This window comes from Hylobates moloch, unplaced genomic scaffold, assembly GCF_009828535.3.
Source record: "Hylobates moloch isolate HMO894 unplaced genomic scaffold, HMol_V3 SCAFFOLD_8, whole genome shotgun sequence".
Taxonomy (NCBI): Eukaryota; Metazoa; Chordata; class Mammalia; order Primates; family Hylobatidae; genus Hylobates; species Hylobates moloch.
This window is the reverse complement of record NW_026652283.1, coordinates 6,478,459-6,502,925: the sequence shown is the minus strand read 5'-3', so window position 1 is coordinate 6,502,925 and position 24,467 is coordinate 6,478,459. Positions and strand designations below refer to the sequence as shown.

At 46.5% G+C, this 24,467-nt stretch overlaps 1 protein-coding gene and 1 non-coding gene across 2 annotated transcripts in view; both read left to right on the top strand.

Annotated features, from left to right (window-relative positions):
- Window positions 1-24,467, top strand: part of CHD4 (chromodomain helicase DNA binding protein 4) — a 43,209-nt gene that overhangs the window by 17,694 nt on the left and 1,048 nt on the right. The window contains 23 exon segments of the mRNA XM_032159414.2: window positions 581-1,110; window positions 1,298-1,435; window positions 1,699-1,820; window positions 1,947-2,120; window positions 2,448-2,589; window positions 2,680-2,811; window positions 2,922-3,039; window positions 6,410-6,534; window positions 6,880-7,117; window positions 7,269-7,444; window positions 11,698-11,878; window positions 11,963-12,049; window positions 12,139-12,227; window positions 12,327-12,460; window positions 12,795-12,939; window positions 13,262-13,427; window positions 13,987-14,084; window positions 14,197-14,326; window positions 16,452-16,523; window positions 16,821-16,958; window positions 17,231-17,339; window positions 17,451-17,583; window positions 22,071-22,266. Of these exon segments, the coding sequence (XP_032015305.1) occupies window positions 581-1,110; window positions 1,298-1,435; window positions 1,699-1,820; window positions 1,947-2,120; window positions 2,448-2,589; window positions 2,680-2,811; window positions 2,922-3,039; window positions 6,410-6,534; window positions 6,880-7,117; window positions 7,269-7,444; window positions 11,698-11,878; window positions 11,963-12,049; window positions 12,139-12,227; window positions 12,327-12,460; window positions 12,795-12,939; window positions 13,262-13,427; window positions 13,987-14,084; window positions 14,197-14,326; window positions 16,452-16,523; window positions 16,821-16,958; window positions 17,231-17,339; window positions 17,451-17,583; window positions 22,071-22,266 (3,573 nt within the window).
- Window positions 13,467-13,603, top strand: LOC116474018 (small Cajal body-specific RNA 11). Its single transcript, XR_004249560.1, has one exon. It is a non-coding gene; the product is annotated as a small Cajal body-specific RNA 11 (non-coding RNA).

Sequence of the window (24,467 nt, the reverse complement as noted above, 5' to 3'; positions counted from 1 at the left end):
ACACATGTGTTTAGTAGGTAGTAGATAAATGTGATAGTGGATAAACACATGGACACATGTGTTTAGTAGATAGTAGATAAATGTGATAGTGGATAAACACATGTACACATGTGTTTAGTAGGTAGTAGATAAATGTGACAGTGGATAAACACATGGACACGTGTGTTTAGTAGATAGTAGATAAATGTGACAGTGGATAAACACATGTACACATGTGTTTAGTAGATAGTAGATAAATGTGATAGTGGATAAACACATGGACACAGTGGAAGATTTGAGGGCATGGAGCCCTTGGTAGGATTAGCAATGGGTCCATAGAGCGTCAGTTCTAGGGGAATGACTGTGTGTTGAGGGAAGTAGAATTATGAGTAGAATTAGTATGGAAAGACTTGGCTGGACGCAATGGCTCACACCTGTAATCCCAGCACTTTGGGAGCCTGAGGTGGGTGGATCACCTGAGGTCAGGAGTTTGAGACCAGCCTGACCAACATGGTGAAACCGTGTCTCTACTAAAAGTACAAAATTAGCCAGGTGTGGTGGTGCACGCCTGTAATCTCAGCTACTTGGGAGGCTGAGGCAGCAGAATCGCTTAAACCCGGGAGGTGGAGGTTGCAGTGAGCTGAGATTGCGCCATTGCACTCCAGCCTGGGCAACAAGAGTGAAACTCCATCTCAGAAAAAAAGTATATAAAGACTTAATGGCAGAGGTAAGACTTGTAGTTATGGTGGGACCTTGGCTTTTTGGAAAGGAGTGGGCTGGGCACGTGTATAGAGGAAGGTGAGAGCAGGAGCAGCAGCACAGGCGTGTCAGTCCTTGGCTCAGCTTGAGGGGGCAGCAGGGTGGTGGGTGTTCACTGGGGTTGCAGTGTGCTGGGGCCCTCAGTCCTGACTCTCCTGTTTTTCCTCAAAGGGTCATTCCAAAGGCCCCTTCCTAGTGAGCGCCCCTCTTTCTACCATCATCAACTGGGAGCGGGAGTTTGAAATGTGGGCTCCAGACATGTATGTGGTAACCTATGTGGGTGACAAGGACAGCCGTGCCATCATCCGAGAGAATGAGTTCTCCTTTGAAGACAATGCCATTCGTGGTGGCAAGAAGGCCTCCCGCATGAAGGTATCTGAGGGGAGGGAAGCCACCCTAGAGAAAGAGTTGTGGCTTCTGGCTTAGTTTACCTCCTTGTGATCTGGTCCCTGGTGAGGCAAAAGGGTAACCCTGGGAGGAGGAAAGCATTCCATCAGTCCCCTGGTTGTGCTTACACAGGGGAACTGACTAGTAGTGACCAAGTTGCCTTCATGTGCAGAAAGAGGCATCTGTGAAATTCCATGTGCTGCTGACATCCTATGAATTGATCACCATTGACATGGCTATCTTGGGCTCTATTGATTGGGCCTGCCTCATCGTGGATGAAGCCCATCGGCTGAAGAACAATCAGTCTAAGGTGAGGGCTGAGGGAGGGATGTTGGAGCCCCCACTTTGGGTTTTTTCTAGTACTACCAATTCATTAAGGGGAAACTTGTAGGTGGAGAGGAGAGGGAAAAATTGTCTTTCCTTGTATGTGACAGCCCTTGGTGGCCAGGCCTTTAAAAAGAATGTGAGGAGTGGGATGCTTAACTAGTGGGCAGTGAAAAACTTGAAATTTTGTAGAGATTTACCAGAGCTCTGTTTTCATTGGATTTCACCTTTCTCCATCTGCTTCACCAGTTCTTCCGGGTATTGAACGGTTACTCACTCCAGCACAAGCTGTTGCTGACTGGGACTCCATTACAAAACAATCTCGAAGAGTTGTTTCATCTGCTCAACTTTCTCACCCCCGAGAGGTTCCAGTAAGTATGTGTTTATCTGTAATTGGCTCATAATTGTGCTTCTCATTCTTCCTGTTGCCCATTTCCTGTATCACTTCTTTCTTCCTTTCTCCTTCTCCAATAACTTTTTCCTTTTTCTTTCTGAAGCAATTTGGAAGGTTTTTTGGAGGAGTTTGCTGACATTGCCAAGGAGGACCAGATAAAAAAACTGCATGACATGCTGGGGCCGCACATGTTGCGGCGGCTCAAAGCTGATGTGTTCAAGAATATGCCCTCCAAGACAGAACTAATTGTGCGTGTGGAGCTGAGCCCTATGCAGAAGTGAGTTGGGAGGGACAGAAGCAGACTCCATTTAGACATCTGCCAGTCTGCAGAGTGTTTCCTATTCCTCCCCCACTCAGCTTCAAGGCATCTGGTGACAGGAGCAAGCAAGGCCTGAAGAAACCTGATGCTAGGGCGCTGGGGCGCATAGTTCTTTAAGTTATACCTTTCCTTATTTAAAATGGTAGTGGTAGTAGTGCTTGTGCGTTAGGTGTCCTTAGTTCCAAAGTGGGATGTGTTGGAAGAAAGATCTCAGTTGTTGGGACTGCATTATTAGTCATTGAAAGGCCCTCAAGTCTAACCTGTCTTTCTACCTTGCCCATGTAGGAAATACTACAAGTACATCCTCACTCGAAATTTTGAAGCACTCAATGCCCGAGGTGGTGGCAACCAGGTGTCTCTGCTAAATGTGGTGATGGATCTTAAGAAGTGCTGCAACCATCCATACCTCTTCCCTGTAGCTGCAATGGTATGTAATGCCATCTCCTGTTCCACCCTGGGTTGGGTCTCCTCCATGTGGGCTTTCTTTTAATGTTTTTTTCTTTGCATTTGTTCTCAGGAAGCCCCTAAGATGCCTAATGGCATGTATGATGGCAGTGCCCTAATCAGAGCATCTGGGAAATTATTGCTGCTGCAGAAAATGCTCAAGAACCTTAAGGAGGGTGGGCATCGTGTACTCATCTTTTCCCAGGTATCATGTGGACTGGGAGCTTTAGGGAACAGTCATAGACAACCCTTAGTTACCTAAGGAAAGGGATTACCATCTGACCCTTCCGTAATTAAACCGTGCTTCTTTTACAGATGACCAAGATGCTAGACCTGCTAGAGGATTTCTTGGAACATGAAGGTTATAAATACGAACGCATTGATGGTGGAATCACTGGGAACATGCGGCAAGAGGCCATTGACCGCTTCAATGGTGAGAGAGAAGGAGTTGTTTAGTTTCAGGAATCCTCATTTGCTTGTATCTTTGGACTGTAACTTCTTGTGCATCTCCTTTTCTGTGTAGTTCTTTTGGGGCTTTGTCATTTGAGATGGAAGAGTAAAGCTTTTGAATGTCTCAATTGGAAGAATGTATTGGACTATTCCTAGGAGATTTTTTCTTTTGCGGTATTTGTTCTTTCTGCTAGAAAGAAGAAAGCATTGTATCTCGAGGGCAAGCAAGGGGTCAGGACTTGTTCAAGCTCAAATAGCAAGTTACTAGCAGACTTGTCTGCCTCAGTAGACGCTACTAGGTTTTGGTTTTGTTTTTTGTTTTTTGTTTTTTTTTTTTTTTTTTGAGATAGAGTCTTGCTCTGTCGCCCAGGCTGGAGTGCAGTGGCACGATCTCGGCTCACTGCAACCTCCACCTCCCGGGTTCAAGCAGTTCTCCTGCCTCAGCCTCCCAAGTAGCTGGGACTACAGGCATGTGCCACCACACCCAGCTAATTTTTGTATTTTTAGTAGAGATGGGGTTTCACCATGTTGGCCAAGATGGTCTCGATCTCCTGACCTCATGATCCGCCCACCTCGGCCTCCCAAAGCGCTGGGATTACAGGCATAAGCCACCACACCTAGCCTGTTTTGTTTTGTTTATTCGAGATAGGGTCTCACTCTGTTGCCGTGGCACAGAGCAGTGGCACAATCATGGCTTACTGCAGCCTGGACCCACCCCCAGGCTCAAGTGATCCTGCTGCTTCAGCCTCCCAACTAGCTGGGGCTATAGGTTTGAGCCACTGTACCTAGCTAACTAAAAAAATTTTTTTGTAGAGATGGAGTCTTGCCATGTTGCCCAGGCTGATCACAAAGTTCTGGGCTCAAGCAATCCTCCTGTCTTGGCCTCCCAAAGTATTGAGATTATAGGCACATCCCAAAGTATCGAGATTACAGGCATAAGCCACTGTGCTCAGTATCACTATTCCTTGTTTTAAAAAAAACTTATTTTAATTTTAGACTTAGAAAAAAGTTGCAAAACAGCAGAGAGGGTTCATGTATACTGTTTCAACTAGCTAGCTTCTCTTAATAATAACTTACATAACTGCAGTACAATGATCAAAATTAGGAAATTAATATTGGTATTGTACTATAAATGACAGAATTTCAATGAATGTCACCAATTTTTCCTGATGTCTATTTTCTGTTTCAGGATCCAATCCCAGGTCCTGTGTTCCATTTAGTTATTGTGCTTCCTGCTATATGTGACATTTGTTTATTTTCTTTTTTTTTTTTTTTTTTTTTTTTTTTTTTTTTTTGCAGTGGCGCAATCTCGGCTCACTGCAAGCTCTGCCTCCCGGGTTCAGGCCATTCTCCTGCCTCAGCCTCTCGGAGTAGCTGGGACTACAGGCGCCCGCCACCACGCCCGGCTAATTTTTTTTTTGTATTTTTAGTAGAGACGGGGTTTCACCGTGGTCTCGATCTCCTGACCTTGTGATCCGCCCGCCTCGGCCTCCCAAAGTGCTGGGATTACAAGCGTGAGCCACCGCGCCCGGCCTTCTTTATTTTCTTATATGATACAGATTTTTTTTTTGAGATGGAGTCTCACTCTGTTGCCCAGATTGGAGTGCAGTGGCGCAATCTTGACTCATTGCAACCTATGCCTCTTGGGTTCAAGCGATTCTCCTGTCTCAGCCTCCTGAGTAGCTGAGATTACGGATGTGCGCCACCACGCCCAGCAGATTTTTGTATTTTTAGTAGAGACAGGGTTTCACCATGTTGGCCAGGCTGGTCTCGAACTCCTGACCTCAGGTGATCTGCCCACCTCGGCCTCCCAAAGTGCTGGGATTACAGGTGTGAGCCACTGTGCCTGGTCAATATAGATACTTTTGATAAGCACTGTTCAGTTATTTTGTAGAATGTCTCTAAGTTTGGGTTTGTGTGATGTTTTCTCTTGATTAGATTTGACATTTTGGGCAAGAATGCCACAGAGGTGATGATGTGTCCTTTTCTTTTTCTTTTTTTTTTTTTTTTTTGAGACAAAGTCTTGCTCTGTCACCAGGCTGGAGTGCAGTGGCATGATTTTGGCTCACTGCAACCTCTGCCTCCCGGGTTCAAGCCATTCTGCTGCCTCAGCCTCCCGAGTAGCTGGGATTACAGGCGCCCACCACCACGCCCAGCTAATTTTTGTACTGTTAGTAGAGACAGGGTTTCACCATGTTGGCCAGGATGGTCTCGATCTCCTGACCTTGTGAACCACCCGCCTCGGCTTCCCAAAGTGCTGGGATTACAGGCATGAGCCACCACGCCCAGTCGATGATGTGTCCTTTTCAATGCATCATACTGGGGGACGGACATGATGTTCATATGTCCCCTTACTGGTAATGACTTGATCACTGGTTAAGGTGGTGCCTGCTGAGTTTCTGCAGTGTAAAGTTTCTCTTGTTCCCATTGTAATTGATAAATAGCTTGAGGGAGATATTTGAGACTATGTCAGTGTCCTATTTCTCCTTAAACTTTCACACTGATTTTAGTATTCATCAGTGGACCTTGCTTACAATGATTATTACTGTGGTGTTTGCCTAATGAAGTTTTATATTCTGACATTCTTTCTTTTTTAATTCTGCCTCCCGGGTTCAAGCTATTCTCTTGCCTCAGCCTCCCGAGTAGCTGGGATTACAGGTGCCTGCCACCACGCCTGGCTAATTTTGTATTTTTAGTAGGCAGGGTTTCACCATGTTGGCCAGCTTGGTCTCGAACTCCTGACCTCAGGTGATCTGCCCACCTGAGCCTCCCAAAGTGTTGGGGTTACAGGTGTGAGTCACTGCACCTGGCCTATTCTGACATTTTTCTTTAAGAGATAAGGTCTTGCTCTGTTGCCCAGGCTGGAGTGCAGTAGCACAGTCAGAGCTCATTATAACCTTGAACTCTTGGGCTCAAGTGATTCTCCTGCCTCAGCTTCCTGAGTAGCTGGGACTGCAGGCGTGCGCCACCATGCCCAGCTAATTTTTTTTTTTTTTTTGAGATGGAGTTTCTCGCTCTGTTGCCCAGGCTAAAGTGCAGTGGCGCAATCTCTGCTCACTGCAACCTCTGCCTACCAGGTTCAAGCGATTCTCCTGCCTCAGCCTCCTGAGTAGCTGGGATTACAGGTGTATACCACCATGCGTGGCTAATTTTTGTAATTTTAGTAGAGACAGGGTTTCACCATGTTGGCCAGGCTGGTCTCGAACTCCTGATCTCAAATGATCCACCTGCCTCTGCCTGCCAAAGTGCTGAGATTACAGGCGTGAGTCACTGCCCCCGGCTTAATTTTTTACTACATTTATGAATTGGAATTTAGGAGACACTTCTAATGGTGTTTTTGGTTTCTTTATTAGCACCGGGTGCTCAGCAGTTCTGCTTCTTGCTTTCCACTCGAGCTGGGGGCCTTGGAATCAATCTGGCCACTGCTGACACAGTTATTATCTATGACTCTGACTGGAACCCCCATAATGACATTCAGGTGAGCAGAGGCAGCAGGCAGCCTTAATAAGTAACATGTTATGCTAGAAAGGCATAGTGGTCTCTATGAGGGCTCCATCATCTGGAATTAGGTTTTTAAGTGAGAAACAACAGATTCTTTCTGTGTTGTTTACCTTACTATGAGCCAGAGTTTGGTTAGCTGTGGTCCTATTTTGGGTAACATGATAATAGAGGGTGGTGTCTGGAGGCAGGGGTGCAAAAGGAAGTTTCCTATGAAGGTAGGCTGACCTTGCCTTGTACTGAATTTAGAATATTATGTGGAAGTCAGGATAAGAGTGGCACCAGAAAAATACAATTTCTGGCTTCATTTCCTGTTCAACTCCAGGCCTTTAGCAGAGCTCACCGGATTGGGCAAAATAAAAAGGTAATGATCTACCGGTTTGTGACCCGTGCGTCAGTGGAAGAGCGCATCACGCAGGTGGCAAAGAAGAAAATGATGCTGACGCATCTAGTGGTGCGGCCTGGGCTGGGCTCCAAGACTGGATCTATGTCCAAACAGGAGCTTGATGATATCCTCAAATTTGGCACTGAGGAACTATTCAAGGATGAAGCCACTGATGGAGGTGAGGTAGTCAGGAACTTACATTTTGGTGTGGGGCTTGGCCTCTCTAAAGGTTACGGAGAATCTTTGATACCAAGGGTCTTGTGGGACTTGCTTTTTCCACTGCAGCTGCTGAAGCTGACTTTGGGATGTGGGCCCTTGATTTTTTATAGGAGGAGACAACAAAGAGGGAGAAGATAGCAGTGTTATCCACTACGATGATAAGGCCATTGAACGGCTGCTAGACCGTAACCAGGATGAGACTGAAGACACAGAATTGCAGGGCATGAATGAATATTTGAGCTCATTCAAAGTGGCCCAGTATGTGGTACGGGAAGAAGAAATGGGGGTGAGTATGAATCCAAGGCAATCCTGTGCTTGGTGATTGGTCTGAAAATTGGAATTGAGACCAAGGTGGTATTTGAGACAAGAGGAAAATATCTGTAGGCAAATACTGATGTTGATGAATTGATACACCTCTTCCTTTGAAAACAAAGCTGCTAACATGATTAATCAGATTTTCATCTTTGCCTTGGTTGTCAGAAAACTGACAACCAAATATCATGCTCACAACAGTTAGTTTGGCTCTTTACCAGAATGTCATTTTCTCTTATGTGTTTTATTAAACCTTACAAATAAAATTTTGAATGCTACCTCATCTTTCTAGAGAAAAGGCAGAAGATTCTAGGTAATCTATCTCTCTGTGTGTTCTGGTTTTTATTTAAGAGACAGGGTCTCTACCAGGTGCAGTGGCTCACATCTGTAATCCCAGCACTTTGGGAGGCCGAGGCAGGCAGATCACTTGAGGCCAGGAGTTTGAGACCAGCCCGGCCAACACGGTGAAACTCCGTTTCTACTAAAAATAAAAAAAATTAGCCGGGCACAATGAAGCACACCTGTAGTCCCAGCTACTCGGGAGGCTGAGGCAGGAGAATTGCTTGAACCCAGGAGGCGGAGGTTGCAATGAGCTGAGATTGCGCCACTGCATTCCAGCCTGATGACAGAGCCAGACTCTGAAGAAAAAAAAAAAAGAGACAGGGTCTTGCTGTGTCACCCAGGCTAGAGTGCAGTGGCACAATCATAGCTGAGTGCAACCTTAAACTCCTGGGCTGAAGAGTGACCCTAGTAGATGTGTGCTACCACACCTGGTTAATTTTTTAAGTGTTTTTAGAGATGTCTTGCTATGTTGCCCAGGATGGTCTTGAACTCCTGGCCTTAAGCAGTCCTCCTGCCTTGACCTCCCAAAGTGCTGGAATTACAGGTGTTAGCCACCACACCAGGCCTCCTTGTGTGTGTCTTTCTTTTCTTTTCTCCTTTTCCTTCCTTCCTTCCTTCCTTCCTTCCTTCCTTCCTTCCTTCCTTCCTTCCTTCCTTTCCTTTCCTTTCCTTTCCTTTCCTTTCCTTTCCTTTCTTTCTCTCTCTCTCTCTCTCTCTTTCTCTCTTTCTTTCTTTCTGTCTTTCTTTCTTTCATGGAGTCTCACTCTCTCCCCTAGGCTGGAGTGCAGTGGTGCAATGTTGTTTCACTACAAGCTCCACCTCCCAGGTTCATGCCATTCTCCTGCCTCAGCCTCCCGAGTAGCTGGGACTACAGGCGCCTGCCACCACACCCGGCTAATTTTTTTTGTGTTTTTAGTAGAGATGGGGTTTCACCGTGTTAGCCAGGATGGTCTCGATCTCCTGACCTTGTGATCCACCCACCTCTGCCTCCCAAAGTGCTGGGATTACAGGCGTGAGCCACTGCCCCTGGCCTTATGTATTTTTTTTGAGACGGAGTCTTGCTCTGTTGCCCAGGCTGGAGTTCAGTGGTGCGATCACAGCCCACTGCAACCTCCACTTCCTGGGTTCAAGCAATTCTCCTGCCTCAGCCTCCCAAGTAGCTGACATTACAGGTACGCACCACCATGCCCGGCTAATTTTTTCATAGTTTTAGTAGAAACGGGGTTTCACCATTGTTGGCCAGGATACTCTAGAACTCCTGACCTCAAGTGATCCGCCTGCCACGGCCTCCCAAAGTGGTGGGATTACAGGCATGAGCCATTACGCCTGGCCTCCTTGTGTGTTTTTGTTTTAATTTTTTTGAGACAGAGTCTTGCTGTCTCACCCAGGCTGGAATGCAGTGGCGTGATCTCGGCTCACTGCAACCTCCGCCTCCTGGGTTCAAGCAGTTCTCCTGCCTCAGCCTCCCGAATAGCTGGGACTACAGGCACGTGCCACCACACCCAGCTAATATTTTGTATTTTTAGTAGAGACAGGGCTTCACCATGTTAGTCACGATGGTCTCGATCTCCTGACCTCATGATCCCCCCACCTCAGCCTCCCAAAGTGCTGGGATTAAAGGCGTTAGCCACCGTGCCTGGCCCCTCCTTGTGTTTTTTTAAACATTAGAATCGGGCCAGGCACGGTGGCTCACGCCTGTAATCCCAGCACTTTGAGAGGCTGAGGTGGGTGGATCACGAGGTCAAGAGATTGAGACCATCCTGGCTAACATGGTGAAACCCCGTCCCTACTAAAAATACAAAAATTAGCTGGTCGTGGTGGCGGGCGCCTGTAGTCCCAGCTATTCAGGAGGCTGAGGCAGAGAATCACTTGAACCCGGGAGGCGGAGGTTGCAGTGAGCTGAGATTGCACCCCTGCACTCCAGCCTGGCGACAGAGTGAGACTCCGTCTCAAAAAAAAGATTAGAATTGGTATATACCTTTTTATTCTCCTCCCTTCTTTTTCTTGTTCTTTTATAGTAAAAAAAGAAAATAGTATGTGAGGAATGTGTGTGTGGCTTGTTTTAATGTTTTTCTCTCCTAAATGATATAGAGGGGTATGAAATGGAAAAATAAAATTTCCTTTTCTTGTCTTCTGTAAACCACTCAGCTCTTTGAACCACTCAGGTTCTTTGAATTGGCATTAGTTCTGGTGGTCTTTGTCATCTTTTCTCATTCTTCCACCTCAGAACCATCCCCCTTGCTGTGTTTCCCTGTGATTTTGTTCTTGAAGGTAATGCGTCCAACCTCAGTTTATATGTAAGTGTGGCTGAATGGTCTGACATAGGTCTGTGTACCGTAGTGTTCAATCAGAAACGACCCTATTGATAGAATGCTCACATTCCTTTCAGTGGCAGTGAATGTAATAGAAGTGATTGACGGGAGGGCACATGCTAAGTGGATCATCCTTGCTGGTGACTACACAAGTATACACATTGTTCTTTGATTAGTGACTACAGCTGCTGTTGACTTCTTTTAAAATATTTTTAAGTTTTATTTTTAATAGATAGTAATTTACATAGTTCAAAATACACAAAAGGGCCAGACACGGTGGCTCATGCCTAGAATCCCAGTACTTTGGGAGGCTGAGGCAGGAGGATTGCTTGACCCCAGGAGTTGGAGACCAACTTGGGCAACATGGTAAAATTCCATCTCTAAATAATAAAAACATTAGCCGAGTGTGGTTGCTCACGCTTGTGGTCCCAGCTGCATGGGAGGATCCCTTAAACCTGGCGGTCGAGGCTGCAGTGAGCCGTAATCATGCCACTCTACTGCAGCCTGGGCAACACAGCTAGACCCTCTCTCAAAAAAAAAAACAAAACATATATATATTTATATGTACACACACGTATCTCTTTTCTCTCCTGTCCTCTAACAATTTAGTTCTCTTGTTGGGGACAACTAATGTTTTCAGTTCCTTTTATATCTTTCCAAAAATATTTTATGTGTATACAAATTATACATATATTCATACATGTATATGTACACTCACATATATGTACCCAAAACCTTTTTTTTTCCTTTTAAACATAAAAGTAATACCAATGCAATGTAAATGCTACATTGGTTAGGGAATAATGACAAGAAAAAAGTCTGTACATGTTGAGTACAGACATAATTTTGTTTTTTCTCTGAATATTTTCCGTCTATGGTTGTTCGAATCCACAGGTGCAGAACCCATGGATACAGAGGGCCGATTGTAATTTATTTAATTAGTTCCATAATGATGGGCATTTAGGTTGTTTCTAATGTTATGCTATTAGCAGCTGTTTAATTCCAATATAAGGGATGTGGAATCAGTGAGTGGTCCTGAAGTGTCTGAAAAAAATTCACTTTTAGAGGAGTATCAACATTTTTGGGATATAAGAGGCTATATATAATTCTTTTCGTTTTGCAGACAGTTGGTAAGCTTTTATGAAGTTTATGAAGAACAGAAAGGCTTATAGTCATCCTCTCCTTTCTTTTATGAAAATCTTTTACAGTACTTCAGAAGCTTCTCCATTCTGCCCTGCTAAGGCTCTGACCTCTTCTTTTTGCTGTCTTTCAATTGTATACGCATCAGTGCAAGGGGCTAGAAGAAAGCATTCTGTCTCTTCATCCTTCCCTGTGATAATAGCTCTATCCCATGTTTTCCTTGAGTTATGCTGACTGCTAATTTATACATAATTATGAGGAGCTATGTACTCTCAATTAAATTTCTTCTAAGTTCTTAGGTCCAAACAGGCACACCAAGTATTTAAGAGTCCAGTCATGAAAAGGAGCTAGCAGAGTGGGAACTGTGAGGACCAGGGGTAGCTGGTGGTGCTGACTTCAGCACTCCTGAGTCCTGGCCCTCCCTCTGTCCCAGGAGGAAGAGGAGGTAGAACGGGAAATCATTAAACAGGAAGAAAGTGTGGATCCTGACTACTGGGAGAAATTGCTGCGGCACCATTATGAGCAGCAGCAAGAAGATCTAGCCCGAAATCTGGGCAAAGGAAAAAGAATCCGTAAACAGGTCAACTACAATGATGGCTCCCAGGAGGACCGAGGTGTGTGTGGCCGGCCCCGCCCCCCACCCATGGGCCGTTCCACTAGAGCAGTGGGCCCCGCTCATCTGCCCTCTCTCCCTCCAGATTGGCAGGACGACCAGTCCGACAACCAGTCCGATTACTCAGTGGCTTCAGAGGAAGGTGATGAAGACTTTGATGAACGTTCAGAAGGTGAGGGCTGTGCTTTTTTGTTGCTTTTCTAAATGTTGCTTTGTTTAATATCCTACCTGTGTCACTCATTCATCTTTTTCTTCTTGCAGCTCCCCGTAGGCCCAGTCGTAAGGGCCTGCGGAATGATAAAGATAAGCCATTGCCTCCTCTGTTGGCCCGTGTTGGTGGGAATATTGAAGTAAGTGCCATACGATTCTAAGGGGGGGTGAGTGCCAGGTATTGGATCTTTGGTGGAATGCGACCTGCTCCCTCTCACCTGGGTTTCTTCTTCCCCTAGGTACTTGGTTTTAATGCTCGTCAGCGAAAAGCCTTTCTTAATGCAATTATGCGATATGGTATGCCACCTCAGGATGCTTTTACTACCCAGTGGCTTGTAAGAGACCTGCGAGGCAAATCAGAGAAAGAGTTCAAGTGAGTTGAGGGCTGGAGTGGACTGATCTAGAGCAAGGGCTTCTGCTGTCTGTCTGGTCATTCCACGGTTCTAGGCCCAGCCGTGCAGGGAAGTGGGCTGTTTCCTCTGTTGAAGTTGGCAGGTGAAGCTGTTAGTAATGTGTTCCTAGCTTCCCTGGAAGAGAACCTGGGTCTTCTTGTGGGGTCTGGAGGTCAGCCTTCCCGTGCAGTGGTGGGCTTTACCTCAAGGTGGAGCCATAGTTATTGTCTGTGATAATGCCTCACGAAGGGATGGAAAAGAATCTAAGAGTCAGCATGATCCATATTTAACTCATTTCTCTACTTCTTTACACAGGGCATATGTCTCTCTTTTTATGCGGCATTTATGTGAGCCGGGGGCAGATGGTGCTGAGACCTTTGCTGATGGTGTCCCCCGAGAAGGCCTGTCTCGCCAGCATGTCCTTACTAGAATTGGTGTTATGTCTTTGATTCGCAAGAAGGTGAGCCCTGAGCCTCTTGTCATTGTTTCTAGGGGGCCAGGAGCAGTGGCTCACACCTGTAATCCCAGCACTTAGGGAGGCCGAGGCGGGTGGATCACTTGAGGTCAGGAGTTTGAGACCAGCCTGGTCAACATGGCGAAACCCCATCTCTATTAAAAATACAAAAATTAGCTGCATGTGGTGGCGGGCACCTGTATTCCCAGCTACTCAGGAGGCTGAGGCAGGAGAATTGCTTGAACCCAGGAGGCAGAGACTGGAAGGCCAATAGGAAAGGAGCCTGTAGCTGGAATTGGGTCTTCAACTTCTTGTCCCATTGCTACAGGTTCAGGAGTTTGAACATGTTAATGGGCGCTGGAGCATGCCTGAACTGGCTGAGGTAGAGGAAAACAAGAAAATGTCCCAGCCAGGGTCACCCTCCCCAAAGACTCCTACACCCTCCACTCCAGGGGACACGCAGCCCAACACTCCTGCACCTGTCCCACCTGCTGGTAAGTCTGCCTGTCCTATCATTTTCTGTCCCTCTCTTTTTGTCCTGGCCTATTTTTCTGCTCCCCTGTGCTCAGTTCTAACAGGGTAGTCTGGCAGGACACACAGCAATTTCCCTCTCAGTTTAGGAGGGCCGTCCTAAGAATAGGGCTGGCTCTTAAAGGCACGAGAGGACAATTTAAGATGAGACAGGCCGGGCACGGTGGCTCACGTTTGTAATCCCAGCACTTTGGGAGGCCGAGGCGGGCGGATCACGAGGTCAGGAGATCGAGACCACGGTGAAACCGTGTCTCTACTAAAAATACAAAAAATTAGCCGGGCGTGGTGGCGGGCGCCTGTAGTCCCAGCTACTTGGAGAGGCTGAGGCAGGAGAATGGCGTGAACCCGGGAGGCGGAGCTTGCAGTGAGCCGAGATTCCGCCCCCGCCCCCCAGCCGGGGGGAAAAGGGGGGCCCCCGCCCCAAAAAAAAAAAAAAAAAATGATGAGACAAACTGGGAAGAAATGACCTTCTCTCTGATCTAGTACCTTCTTCCTAATTGATTGTCTCTTATTGTTCTGCAGAAGATGGGATAAAAATAGAGGAAAATAGCCTCAAAGAAGAAGAGAGCATAGAAGGAGAAAAGGAGGTTAAATCTGCAGCCCCTGAGACTGCCATTGAGGTAAGAGATGGGGGTGACTGAATGCCATGCTAAAGACAAATGTGTAAGTCCAGTCTTCCTTTTAGTTGCTGGCCTGTCTGCTTCATCTTTTTTGTTTTTTTTTCCTTTGAAGTGTACACAGGCCCCTGCCCCTGCCTCAGAGGATGAAAAAGTCGTTGTTGAACCCCCTGAGGGAGAGGAGAAAGTGGAAAAAGCAGAGGTGAAGGAGAGAACAGAGGAACCTATGGAGACAGAGCCCAAAGGTAAAGGTATCCACGTTTTTTTTGTTTGTTTGTTTGTTTGTTCGTTTGTTTTGAGACAGTCTTGTGCTGTCGCCAGGCTGGAGTGCTGTGGCACGATCTTGGCTTACTGCAACCTCCACCTCCCAGGTTCAAGCGATTCTCCTGCCTCAGCCTCCTGAGTAGCTGGGATTACAGACACACGCCATCATGCCCAGCTAATTTTTGTATTTTTAGTAGAGACAGGGTTTCACCATGTTGGCCAGGCTGGTCTCAATTTCCTGACCTCGTGATCTGCCCGCTTTTGCCTCCCAAACTGCTGGGATTACAGGCATGAGCCACTGTGCCTGGCCTTTTTTTTTTTATTTTAAAAAAGGAGTTTCACTCTTGTTGCCCAGGCTGGAGTGCAATGGTGCGATCTCAGCTCACTGCAACCTCCACCTCCTGAGTTCAAGTGATTCTCCTGCCTCAGCCTTCTGAGTAGCTGGGATTACAGGCATGCACCACCATGCCCAGCTAATTTTGTATTTTTTAGTAGAGAGGGGGTTTCTCCATATTGGTCAGGCCAGTCTCGAACTCCTAACCTCAGGTGATCCACCTGCCTTGGCCTCTCAGAAAGTGCTGGGATTATAGGCGTGAGCTACCGTGCCTGGCCAGTATCCATATTAAGCACTACAGATCCCTGTGTGAACCATGGTCACTCGTGAATTTTCACTGGGGCTGTAGAGATAATCAGGAGGAAGCGACGCTGAAGAATCCTGCACCCTTGATTTTAGGTGGCAGGTTTTCCCCTACCTTAAGGTATCTCTTATGACTTTATTTGTTGTTGTTGTTGTTTTTATTTTTTGAGATGGAATCTCACTCTGTCACCTAGGAGGGAGTGCAGTGGCACGATCTCTGCTCACTGCAACTCCCGCCTCCCGGGTTCAAGCGATTCTCCTGCCTCAGCCTCCGAGTAGCTGGGATTACAGGCGTGCCACAACCATGCCCAGCTAATATTTTTTTTTTTGAGACGGAGTCTCGCTCTGTCGCCCAGGCTGGAGTGCAGTGGCGCGATCTCGGCTCACTGCAAGCTCCGCCTCCCGGGTTCACACCATTCTCCTGCCTCAGCCTCCCGAGTAGCTGGGACTACAGGCGCCCGCCACCACGCCCGGCTAATTTTTTGTATTTTTAGTAGAGACGGGGTTTCACTGTGTTAGCCAGGATGGTCTCCATCTCCTGACCTCGTGATCCGCCCACCTCGGCCTCCCAAAGTGCTGGGATTACAGGCGTGAGCCACTGCGCCTGGCCAATATATATATGTATATATATATGTTTTTTTTTTTTTTTTTTTTTGAGACGGAGTCTCACTCTGTCGCCCAGGCTGGAGTGCAGTGGCACGATCTTGGCTCACTGCAACCTCCGCCTCCTGGGTTCAAGTGATTCTCCTGCCTCAGTCTGCTGAGTAACCACCATGCCCGGCTAATTTTTTTTTTTTTGAGATGGAGTCTTGCTCTGTCGCCCAGGCTGATGTGCAGTGCAGTGGTGTGATCTCAGCTCACTGCAACCTCTACCTCCTGGGTTCAAACAATTCTCCTGCCTCAGCCTCCTGAGTAGCTGGGATTACAGGCATGCGCCACCACGCCTGGCTGATTTTTGTATTTTAGTAGAGACGGGGTTTCACCATGTTGGCCAGGCTGGTCACGAACTCCTGACCTCAAGAGATCCACCCATCTCGGCCTCCCAGAGTGCTGGGATTACAGGTGTGAGCCACCATGCCTGGCTAATTTTTGTACTTTTAGTAGAGACTGGGTTTCACCATGTTGGCCAGGCTGGTTTCTAACTCCTGACCTCAGGTGATCCACCCACCTTGGCCTCCCAAAGTGCTGGGATTACAGGCATGAGCCACCGCACCCAGCTAATTTTTGTATTTTTAATAGAGATTGGGTTTCACCTTGTTGGCCAGGCTGGTCTTGAACTCCTGACCTCAAGTGATCTGCCTGCTGCTGTCTCCCAAAACGCTGGGATTACAGGCATGAGCCACCGTGCCCAGCTGACATTACTGTAATTGCAGACATTTAGATGTAGGTCTATCCAATTGGATAATAGTGTGCAACAGAGGAGAATGTTCTTCCTTTAGGTATATTCTCAATAACATTTCTTCCCCTAGGTGCTGCTGACGTAGAGAAGGTGGAGGAAAAGTCAGCAATAGATCTGACCCCTATTGTGGTAGAAGACAAAGGTGGGTGTTTGGAGAAGTTGATTGTGGTTTAGAAGAACTCTAAATCCAGAAGCAAGGACTGTATCTGCCCTGCCTCCCTGTCCATACTCATCTAGCCATTTTATCCCAAGATAAAAGACTGTACCTGTCCCCACATTTCATTGTCAGTGGGTCACTGGCACCATTTTCTGGGTCTGAGAGACACCCAGGTGGAGAAGAGGTGGAGGTGGATGGATTCTTGTAGCATAGTGTTCTGGGTAAGGGCGATGGTGCTGGGCTTTGGCTGGAGCTGACATTTTTCTTCCCCATATTCTGTAGAAGAGAAGAAAGAAGAGGAAGAGAAAAAAGAGGTGATGCTTCAGAATGGAGAGACCCCCAAGGACCTGAATGATGAGAAACAGAAGAAAAATATTAAACAACGTTTCATGTTTAACATTGCAGATGGTGGTTTTACTGGTATGGAAATGAGGGGCCCACCACGGTTAGAAGGATCTGATGTGAAATTGGGGTTCTTGTCAGAAACCACGGTACAGGGACTTTATCTCTTTACCTGTTTGATGAGGGAATGCCAGACTGATAGTGGGTTCTGTGGAGAAAGCCGGAAGCAAATTACATGAAGATGGATCCAGGGGTAGGGGATGGTGGGGGACAAGAATAAGTAGCTTTTCCAATTCTCACAGATGTTTGCTTCCCCCCTCCCCCCCAACCTTCCCTAAATTCCTCCTCAGAGTTGCACTCCCTTTGGCAGAATGAAGAGCGAGCAGCCACAGTTACCAAGAAGACTTATGAGATCTGGCATCGACGGCATGACTACTGGCTGCTAGCCGGCATCATAAAGTATCCTTTGCCTGAATGTGTACTGAGGCTTTTGGTGAAAGGTTCTGAGCGTCTCTTAGTTTGAGGTTCTTACTTTCCTTGTTTTGTTTTTCCTGAGCACTTTTCCAATAGCCATGGCTATGCCCGGTGGCAAGACATCCAGAATGACCCACGCTATGCCATCCTCAATGAGCCTTTCAAGGGTGAAATGAACCGTGGCAATTTCTTAGAGATCAAGAATAAATTTCTAGCTCGAAGGTTTAAGGTGAGCGATTGGGGAGGAATATATTGCTTCAGTGACAAACTTGAAAGTGCATAACGTCCTGCAGAAGAGGGGGTCTGTCCATCCAGCGCACCGCTCTCACTTTCTTCATTCTATGGAAGGCTTTGCTCCCAAGTAACTTACACATTAGGGTTAAAGACACACAGACTTGAAAGTTAACTAACTGTACATGAGCTGTAGGTGACTGTGTGTCCAATCAAATGACACACTAGTGCAGAGGGGTTTGTTTGGGGAACACTGCAGATTGGAGTATTCAGGAAAGATACAGAGGTGGGATTGAATTGCATCTCTGAAGAGGTAGAGCTATCAGTGGACTGCTGGTTCTTTTTTTTTTTTTTTGAGACAGAGTCTCTGTCGCCCAGGCTGGAATGCAGTGATGCAGCCTGTGCTCACTGCTGCAACCTCTGTGTCCTGGGTTCAAGTGATTCTCCTGCCTCAGCCTCCTGAGTAGCTGGGATTACAGGCGCCTCCACCACACCCAGCTGTTTTTTTTGTATTTTTAGTAGAGATGGGGTTTCACCATGTTGGCCAGGCTGGTCTCAAACTCCTGACCTTAAGTAATCCACCTGCCTTGGCCACCCAGATTGCTGGGATTATAGGCGTGAGCCACCATGCCTGGCCTGGTTCTTTTTTCTGGGCTAAAAAGTACCTGTGTGGGCCAGGTGCGGTGGCTCACGCCTGTAATCCTAGCACTTTGGGAGGCTGATGCAGGAGAATCGCTTGAAATCGGGAGGTATAGAGATTTCAGTGAGCTGAGATCATGCCACGGCACTCCAGCCTGTGCAACAGAGTGAGACTCTGTCTCAAAAAAAAAAAAGACCTGTCTGTTGTCTCACATGCTGAGTGTAATCGGGGAAGAAATGGTACACGAATAAGCCTTCAGGTATTATGTACTAAACAAATGATGTGCCCAGGGATAAAAAGACAAAGCATGGTATCTGTTTTCAAGGAGCTTTCAGTTTCAAGTAGGAGCACATGTGTAATCAAATGAATGCCATTCTGCATATCAGGAGAGAGATTGCTGATTGGCACAAGAAAGTTCTCCAGAATTGCTTGAACCCGGGAGGCAGAGGTTGCAGTGAGCCAAGATCGCACCACTGCACTCGTCTGGTGACAGAGCGAGACTCATCTCAAAAAACACAAGAAAAGAAAGTTCTCAGAGAGGCAGACACAGTGGCTAATCCTAGCATTTTAAAAGAGCGGATTGCTTGAGTCCAGGAGTTCAAGACTAGCTTGGGCAACATGGCAAAACCCCATGTCTACAAAAATTAACAAAAAATTAGTCAGTTCTGGTGGCATGCACCTGTAGTTCCAGCTACTTGGGAGGCTGCAGTGAGCCTAGATTTTGCCACTGCACTCCAGCCTAGGCATTGGAGTGAGACCCTGTTTTTTTTTTTTTTTTTCTGAGACAGAGTCTTGATGTGTTGCCAGGCTGGAGTGCAGTGGCAAGATCTCTGCTCACTGCAACCTCTGCCTCCCGGGTTCAAGCGATTCTCCTGCCTCAGCCTCCCGAGTAGCTGGGACAACAGGTGTGCGCCACCACGCCCAGCTAATTTTTGTATTTTTAGTAGAGATGGGGTTTCAGCATGTTGGCCAGGATGGTCTTGATCTCTTGACCTCATGTTCTGCCCACCTCGGCCTCCCAAAATGCTGAGATTACGAGCCACTGTGCCCATCCAAGACCCTGTCTTAAAGAAAAAAAAAAAAAAAGTTCTTGAGAGGGAATTGGAATAGGGAGGGAACTCACAAATGGCTTTATGGAGAAGATGGCATTGGAGTGAAGTTTTGAAGAATGCGATGGAGATTTTTTGGTAGAAACAGAAGGATATCTGAACAAAGGGATTAGGTTGGGCAAAGATGTGAGGCAGCAAAGCTTAGTATGTCTGGAAACAGCAAATAGCCCAGTTGAGCTGTAGGGAAACATTTGTGTTGGGTGATGGTGGGAGGTAGGTTGGAAAGAGAAAGGTGAACGGGCTAGAGGTCAGTAGGTGGGTTCTTGGCACCAGATAAGAGTTTGGACTTTACCCTATCATTAGTGGGCAGCCACTGAAAGTTTGTGAGCAGAGTTTTGATGGGACCAAGGGAAATGGAAACAGCATTCATAAGATTATAAAACTGTCATATAATCATGAGGTGTTAAGGGTCTGGGCTGTGATGCTGGTTGTGGAAAATGAAAAGGGTAAAGATAAAGGAAACAACACCAAATAATTTATTGGACTTAGTGACTTACTGTAGGGGTCAGCATACCTTTTTTTCTCCCCCCCAAACCAAAAATGTTAATAAAACCCCCTTTTTTTTTTTTTTTTTTTGGAGACAAAGTCTTGCTCTGTTGCCCAGGCTGGAGTGCAGTGGTGATATCTCCTGGCTCACTGCACCCTCCACCTCCTGGCTTCAACCGATTCTCCTGCCTCAGCCTCCTAAGTAGGTGGGATTACAGGCGTGTACCACCATGCCTGACTAATTTTTGTATTTTTAATAGAGATGGGGTTTTGCCATATTGGCCAGGCTGGTCTCAAATTCTGGACCTCAGGTGATCTGCCCACCTTGTCCTCCCAAAGTGCTGGGATTACAGGTGTAAGCCACCGCACCCAACCACACCTTTTCTATTAAAGGGCCAGATAGTCCCTTTGTAGGACATGTAGTCTCTGTTGCACATACTCAACTCCATCTTTGTTGTGTGAAAGCAGCCACAGGGGATACATAACTGAGTTAGGATGTGTTTCAGCATTTCATCTATGGATATCACAATTTGAATTTTGTATAATTCTCATGAAGTGGCATGAAATAGTCTTGTTTTGACCTTTTGCCAACCATTTTAAAATGTAAAACCCATTCTTAGCTCTTGAGCCATATAAAAACAGGTGGTGGGGCAGATCTGGCCCACAGGCTGTAGCTTGCCAACTCCTGCCTTACTGGATTTGAGGTACAGAGTGAGTGAGACTGAAAATAACATTTTGAGCCTGAGTCACTGAGAAAGTTAAATTGTCATTTAAGAAGAGAGGGAGCAGTTTGTAGAAAAGAATGATATCGAATTTTAGGCAAGTCTTTTGGTATTTCTCACAAATCAGCACCCCTCCCACTACCTACCCCATCACCATACACTAGTGGGATCAGAACCAGTGCTAAAGGTACATGTTTGAGAAGCATCAAATCATCTGCATAGATAGAAGTGCTGGCTGACACTAGGAGAGAAGAAGGGTATAAGAAATCTTCTCTTATGTTGAGTCATACATTTCATGAATATATTTTTTAAGTAATTAAAATATTTTCATAAATTAAGAACCAACATTCTGCCTCTTGGGATATATTTCAAAGAATCTTTAATACAGCTCCATCAGGTGACATGTGCATGAGTGTTTTTGCAGTATGATTTTTGGTGGTGGGGGCCTAGAGGCAACATAAATGTTCAGCATTAGGAGAATGCATAGGTAAAACATGTATTCATATCATAGGGCATTAAGCAACAGAAGCAACAAAATTCATGTGCATACAACATAAGAGTACCTTTTAAAAGGTATGTAGTGGGAGAAGAAAAAGCATTTTATAGATACAGAAAACATCATTCTGTAATTTAGAAACATACATATGAAACAAAAACAGTCTTTAAAAACCTACACAAAAAGCCACAGTATTACTATATTAGAAAGGTTGCTTTTCAGAGGAATGGGAGTGAGATGGCGATAAGAGGAAACAAAAAACAAAAATATTTTAAAATAGCAAAATAACCCCTTTTTTTTTGAGACAGTTTCCCTCTGTCACTCAGGCTGGAGTGCAGTGGCGTGATCTTGGCTCACTGCAACCTTTGCCACCCGGGTTCAAGCATTCTTCTGCCTCAACCTCTTGAGTAGCTGCAGTTACAGGTCATACCTGGCTAATTTTTGTGTTTTTAGTAGAGACAGGGTTTCGTCATGTTGGCCAGGCTGGTCTTGAACTCCTGACCTCAAGCGATCTGCCTGCCTCAGCCTCCCAAAGTGCTGGGATTACAGGCTTGAGCCACTGTGACCAGCCAAAACGTGTTTTTGAAGAGTAGTTGATAAAGAGTAGATGATAAAAAGGAAGATGCTTAACTGTGTAACTAAATGAAAACATAATATGGATATGTATATAGTATGATCTCAGTTATGTAAAAAACTACACACAAAAAAAACTAAAAAAAATCAGGATGTATTTCTAGAAGGTGGGATTATCTGTTGTTAATTTTTGATATTCTGTTTTCTAAATTGAGTTTTTATCGCTTTTGTATAAGAGAACCTAAAGGGTAAAGAGTTTTAAAAATGAGGACATTGAAAAAGGGAAAGAAAAAAGGTACAAGGCAAAGTTAAACTACTTGAGTGTGGAAATGAGCTGTCCATGAAGTTCTTCATAGGTTCTTATTACCATCTGAAACGAGAGGTGAGCTGAGAGGCCAGTCACAAGTGAGCAAAGTGAGTTATCAGTCGAACTCCCGTTTCCTCTTATCCCTTGTCCAGCTCTTAGAACAAGCTTTGGTGATTGAGGAACAGCTGCGCCGGGCTGCTTACTTGAACATGTCAGAAGACCCTTCTCACCCTTCCATGGCCCTCAACACTCGCTTTGCTGAGGTGGAGTGTTTGGCGGAAAGTCATCAGCACCTGTCCAAGGAGTCAATGGCAGGAAACAAGCCAGCCAATGCAGTCCTGCACAAAGGTAGCCAGTGGCTCCCCTGCCTCCTGCTGATTCGGCCTCCTCCCGGATCTGACTGTATCCCAATGTACATGTATTTGTTTTCAAACCTTTTTCAGAGCTCCTTTGTCTGGGAGTTTAGGAGGTGCTAGGGATCTTTGCCATCCTTGGGAAGTTAATATCTTAGAGGCAATCAAGGACAGTAGTTCTTTGCCTCTTTTTTCTTTTTTTTTAAAGAGATGGACTTGGCCGGGCGCGGTGGCTCACGCTTGTAATCCCAGCACTTTGGGAGGCCGAGGCGGGCGGATCACGAGGTCAGGAGATCGAGACCACGGTGAAACCCCGTCTCTACTAAAAATACAAAAAATTAGCCGGGCGTGGTGGCGGGCGCCTGTAGTCCCAGCTACTCGGAGAGGCTGAGGCAGGAGAATGGCGTGAACCCAGGAGGCGGAGCTTGCAGTGAGCCGAGATCGCGCCACTGCACTCCAGCCTGGGTGACAGAGCGAGACTCCGTCTCAAAAAAAAAAAAAAAAAGAGATGGACTCTTGGCTGGGCGCGGTGCCTGACGCCTGTAATCCCAGCACTTTGGGAGGCCAAGGTGGGTGGATCACGAGGTCAGGAGTTCGAGACTAGCCTGGCCAACAGATGGTGAAACCCCGTCTCTATTAAAAATAGAAAAATTAGCTGGGCATGTGGCACATGCCTATAATCCTAGCTACTCAGGAGGCTGAGGCAGGCGAATCGCTTGAACCCAGGAGGCGGAGTTTGCAGTGAGCCAAGATCGTGCCATTGCATGGGCTATCAGCCTGGGCAACATAGTGAGACTCCCAGGTGGTTGGAATCCTAACCCAATGATCCTCTGCCTCACCTCTGATACTGGACTACAAAACATCCGCCATACTGGCCACCTCTTGATAGTCTAGCTCTGTTGCCCGGGCTGGAGTGCAGTGGTGTGATCTTGGCCCACTGCAACCTCTGCCTCCTGGGTTCAAGCAATTCTTCTGCCTCAGCCTCCCGAGTAGCTGGGACTACAGGCATGTGCCACCACTTGTGGCTAATTTTTGTATTTTTAGTAGAGATGGGGTTTCACCATGTTGGCAAGGCTGGTCTCAAACTGACTTCAAATGATCCACCCGCCTCCACCTCCCAAAGTGCTGGGATTATAGGTGTGAGCCACTGTGCCCCGCCCTGGCCACCTCTTTTTTTTTTTTTTTTGAGGTGGAGTTTTGCTCTTGTTGCCCAGGCTGGGGTGCAATGGCGTGATCTCGGCTCACTGCAACCTCCGCCTCCTGTGTTCAAGCGATTCTCCTGCCTCAGCCTCCTGAGTAGCTGAGATTACAGGCACGTGCCACCATGCCCGGCTAATTTTGTTTTTTTTTTGTTTGTTTGTTTTTCGAGATGGAGTTTTGCTCTTGTTGCCCAGGCTGGAGTGCAATGGCACGATCTCAGTTCACCACAACCTCCGCCTCCCAGGTTCAAGCGATTCTCCTGCCTCAGCTTCCCAAGTTGCTGGGATTACAGGCGCCCGCCACCATGCCCAGCTAATTTTTTGTATTTTTAGTAGAGATGGTGTTTCACCATGTTGGCCAGGCTGGTCTTGAACTCCTGACCTCATGTGATCCACCCGCCTCTGCCTCCCAAAGTGCTGGGATTACAGGCATGAGCCACCGCGCCCCAGCTAATTTTGTATTTTTAGTAGAGATGGGGTTTCTCCATGTTGGTTAGCCTAGTCTTGTACTCCCGACCTCAGGTGATCCGCCTGCCTTGGCCTCCCAAAGCGCTGGGATTACAGGTGTGAGCCACTGCACCCGGCCACCGCTTTTAAACATATTCAGGTTCTTGAGATGGAAAGCAAAGCAGAATAATATAGTGTCATTTGGGATACTTTAGAGGTAACTTCAGGTGATAAAAGATCCCTTCAAATTCTAGACCCCTTTCAACATTTTGTTTCTAATTAAAGTAAAAGGTTAGGAGGCGGAGGGTGAAATAAGGAAAAGAATGCTGTTATAATGGAGGTGGGAGACAGATTCTGAAGGTAGAGAAGTAAGAGAAAAAACAGGAATAAGCTTCTCAAGAAGAGGAAATACAATAATAGTAAGGGATAGTGAAGGTTTAGGTGACTTTAAAAAGCACAAAATCATGGACAGTTGGAAATGGAATATGAGGAGTAGGAATTTGAACATGGTGGAGGTCAGGTCAGATGACAAGACAATACATCACAGTCA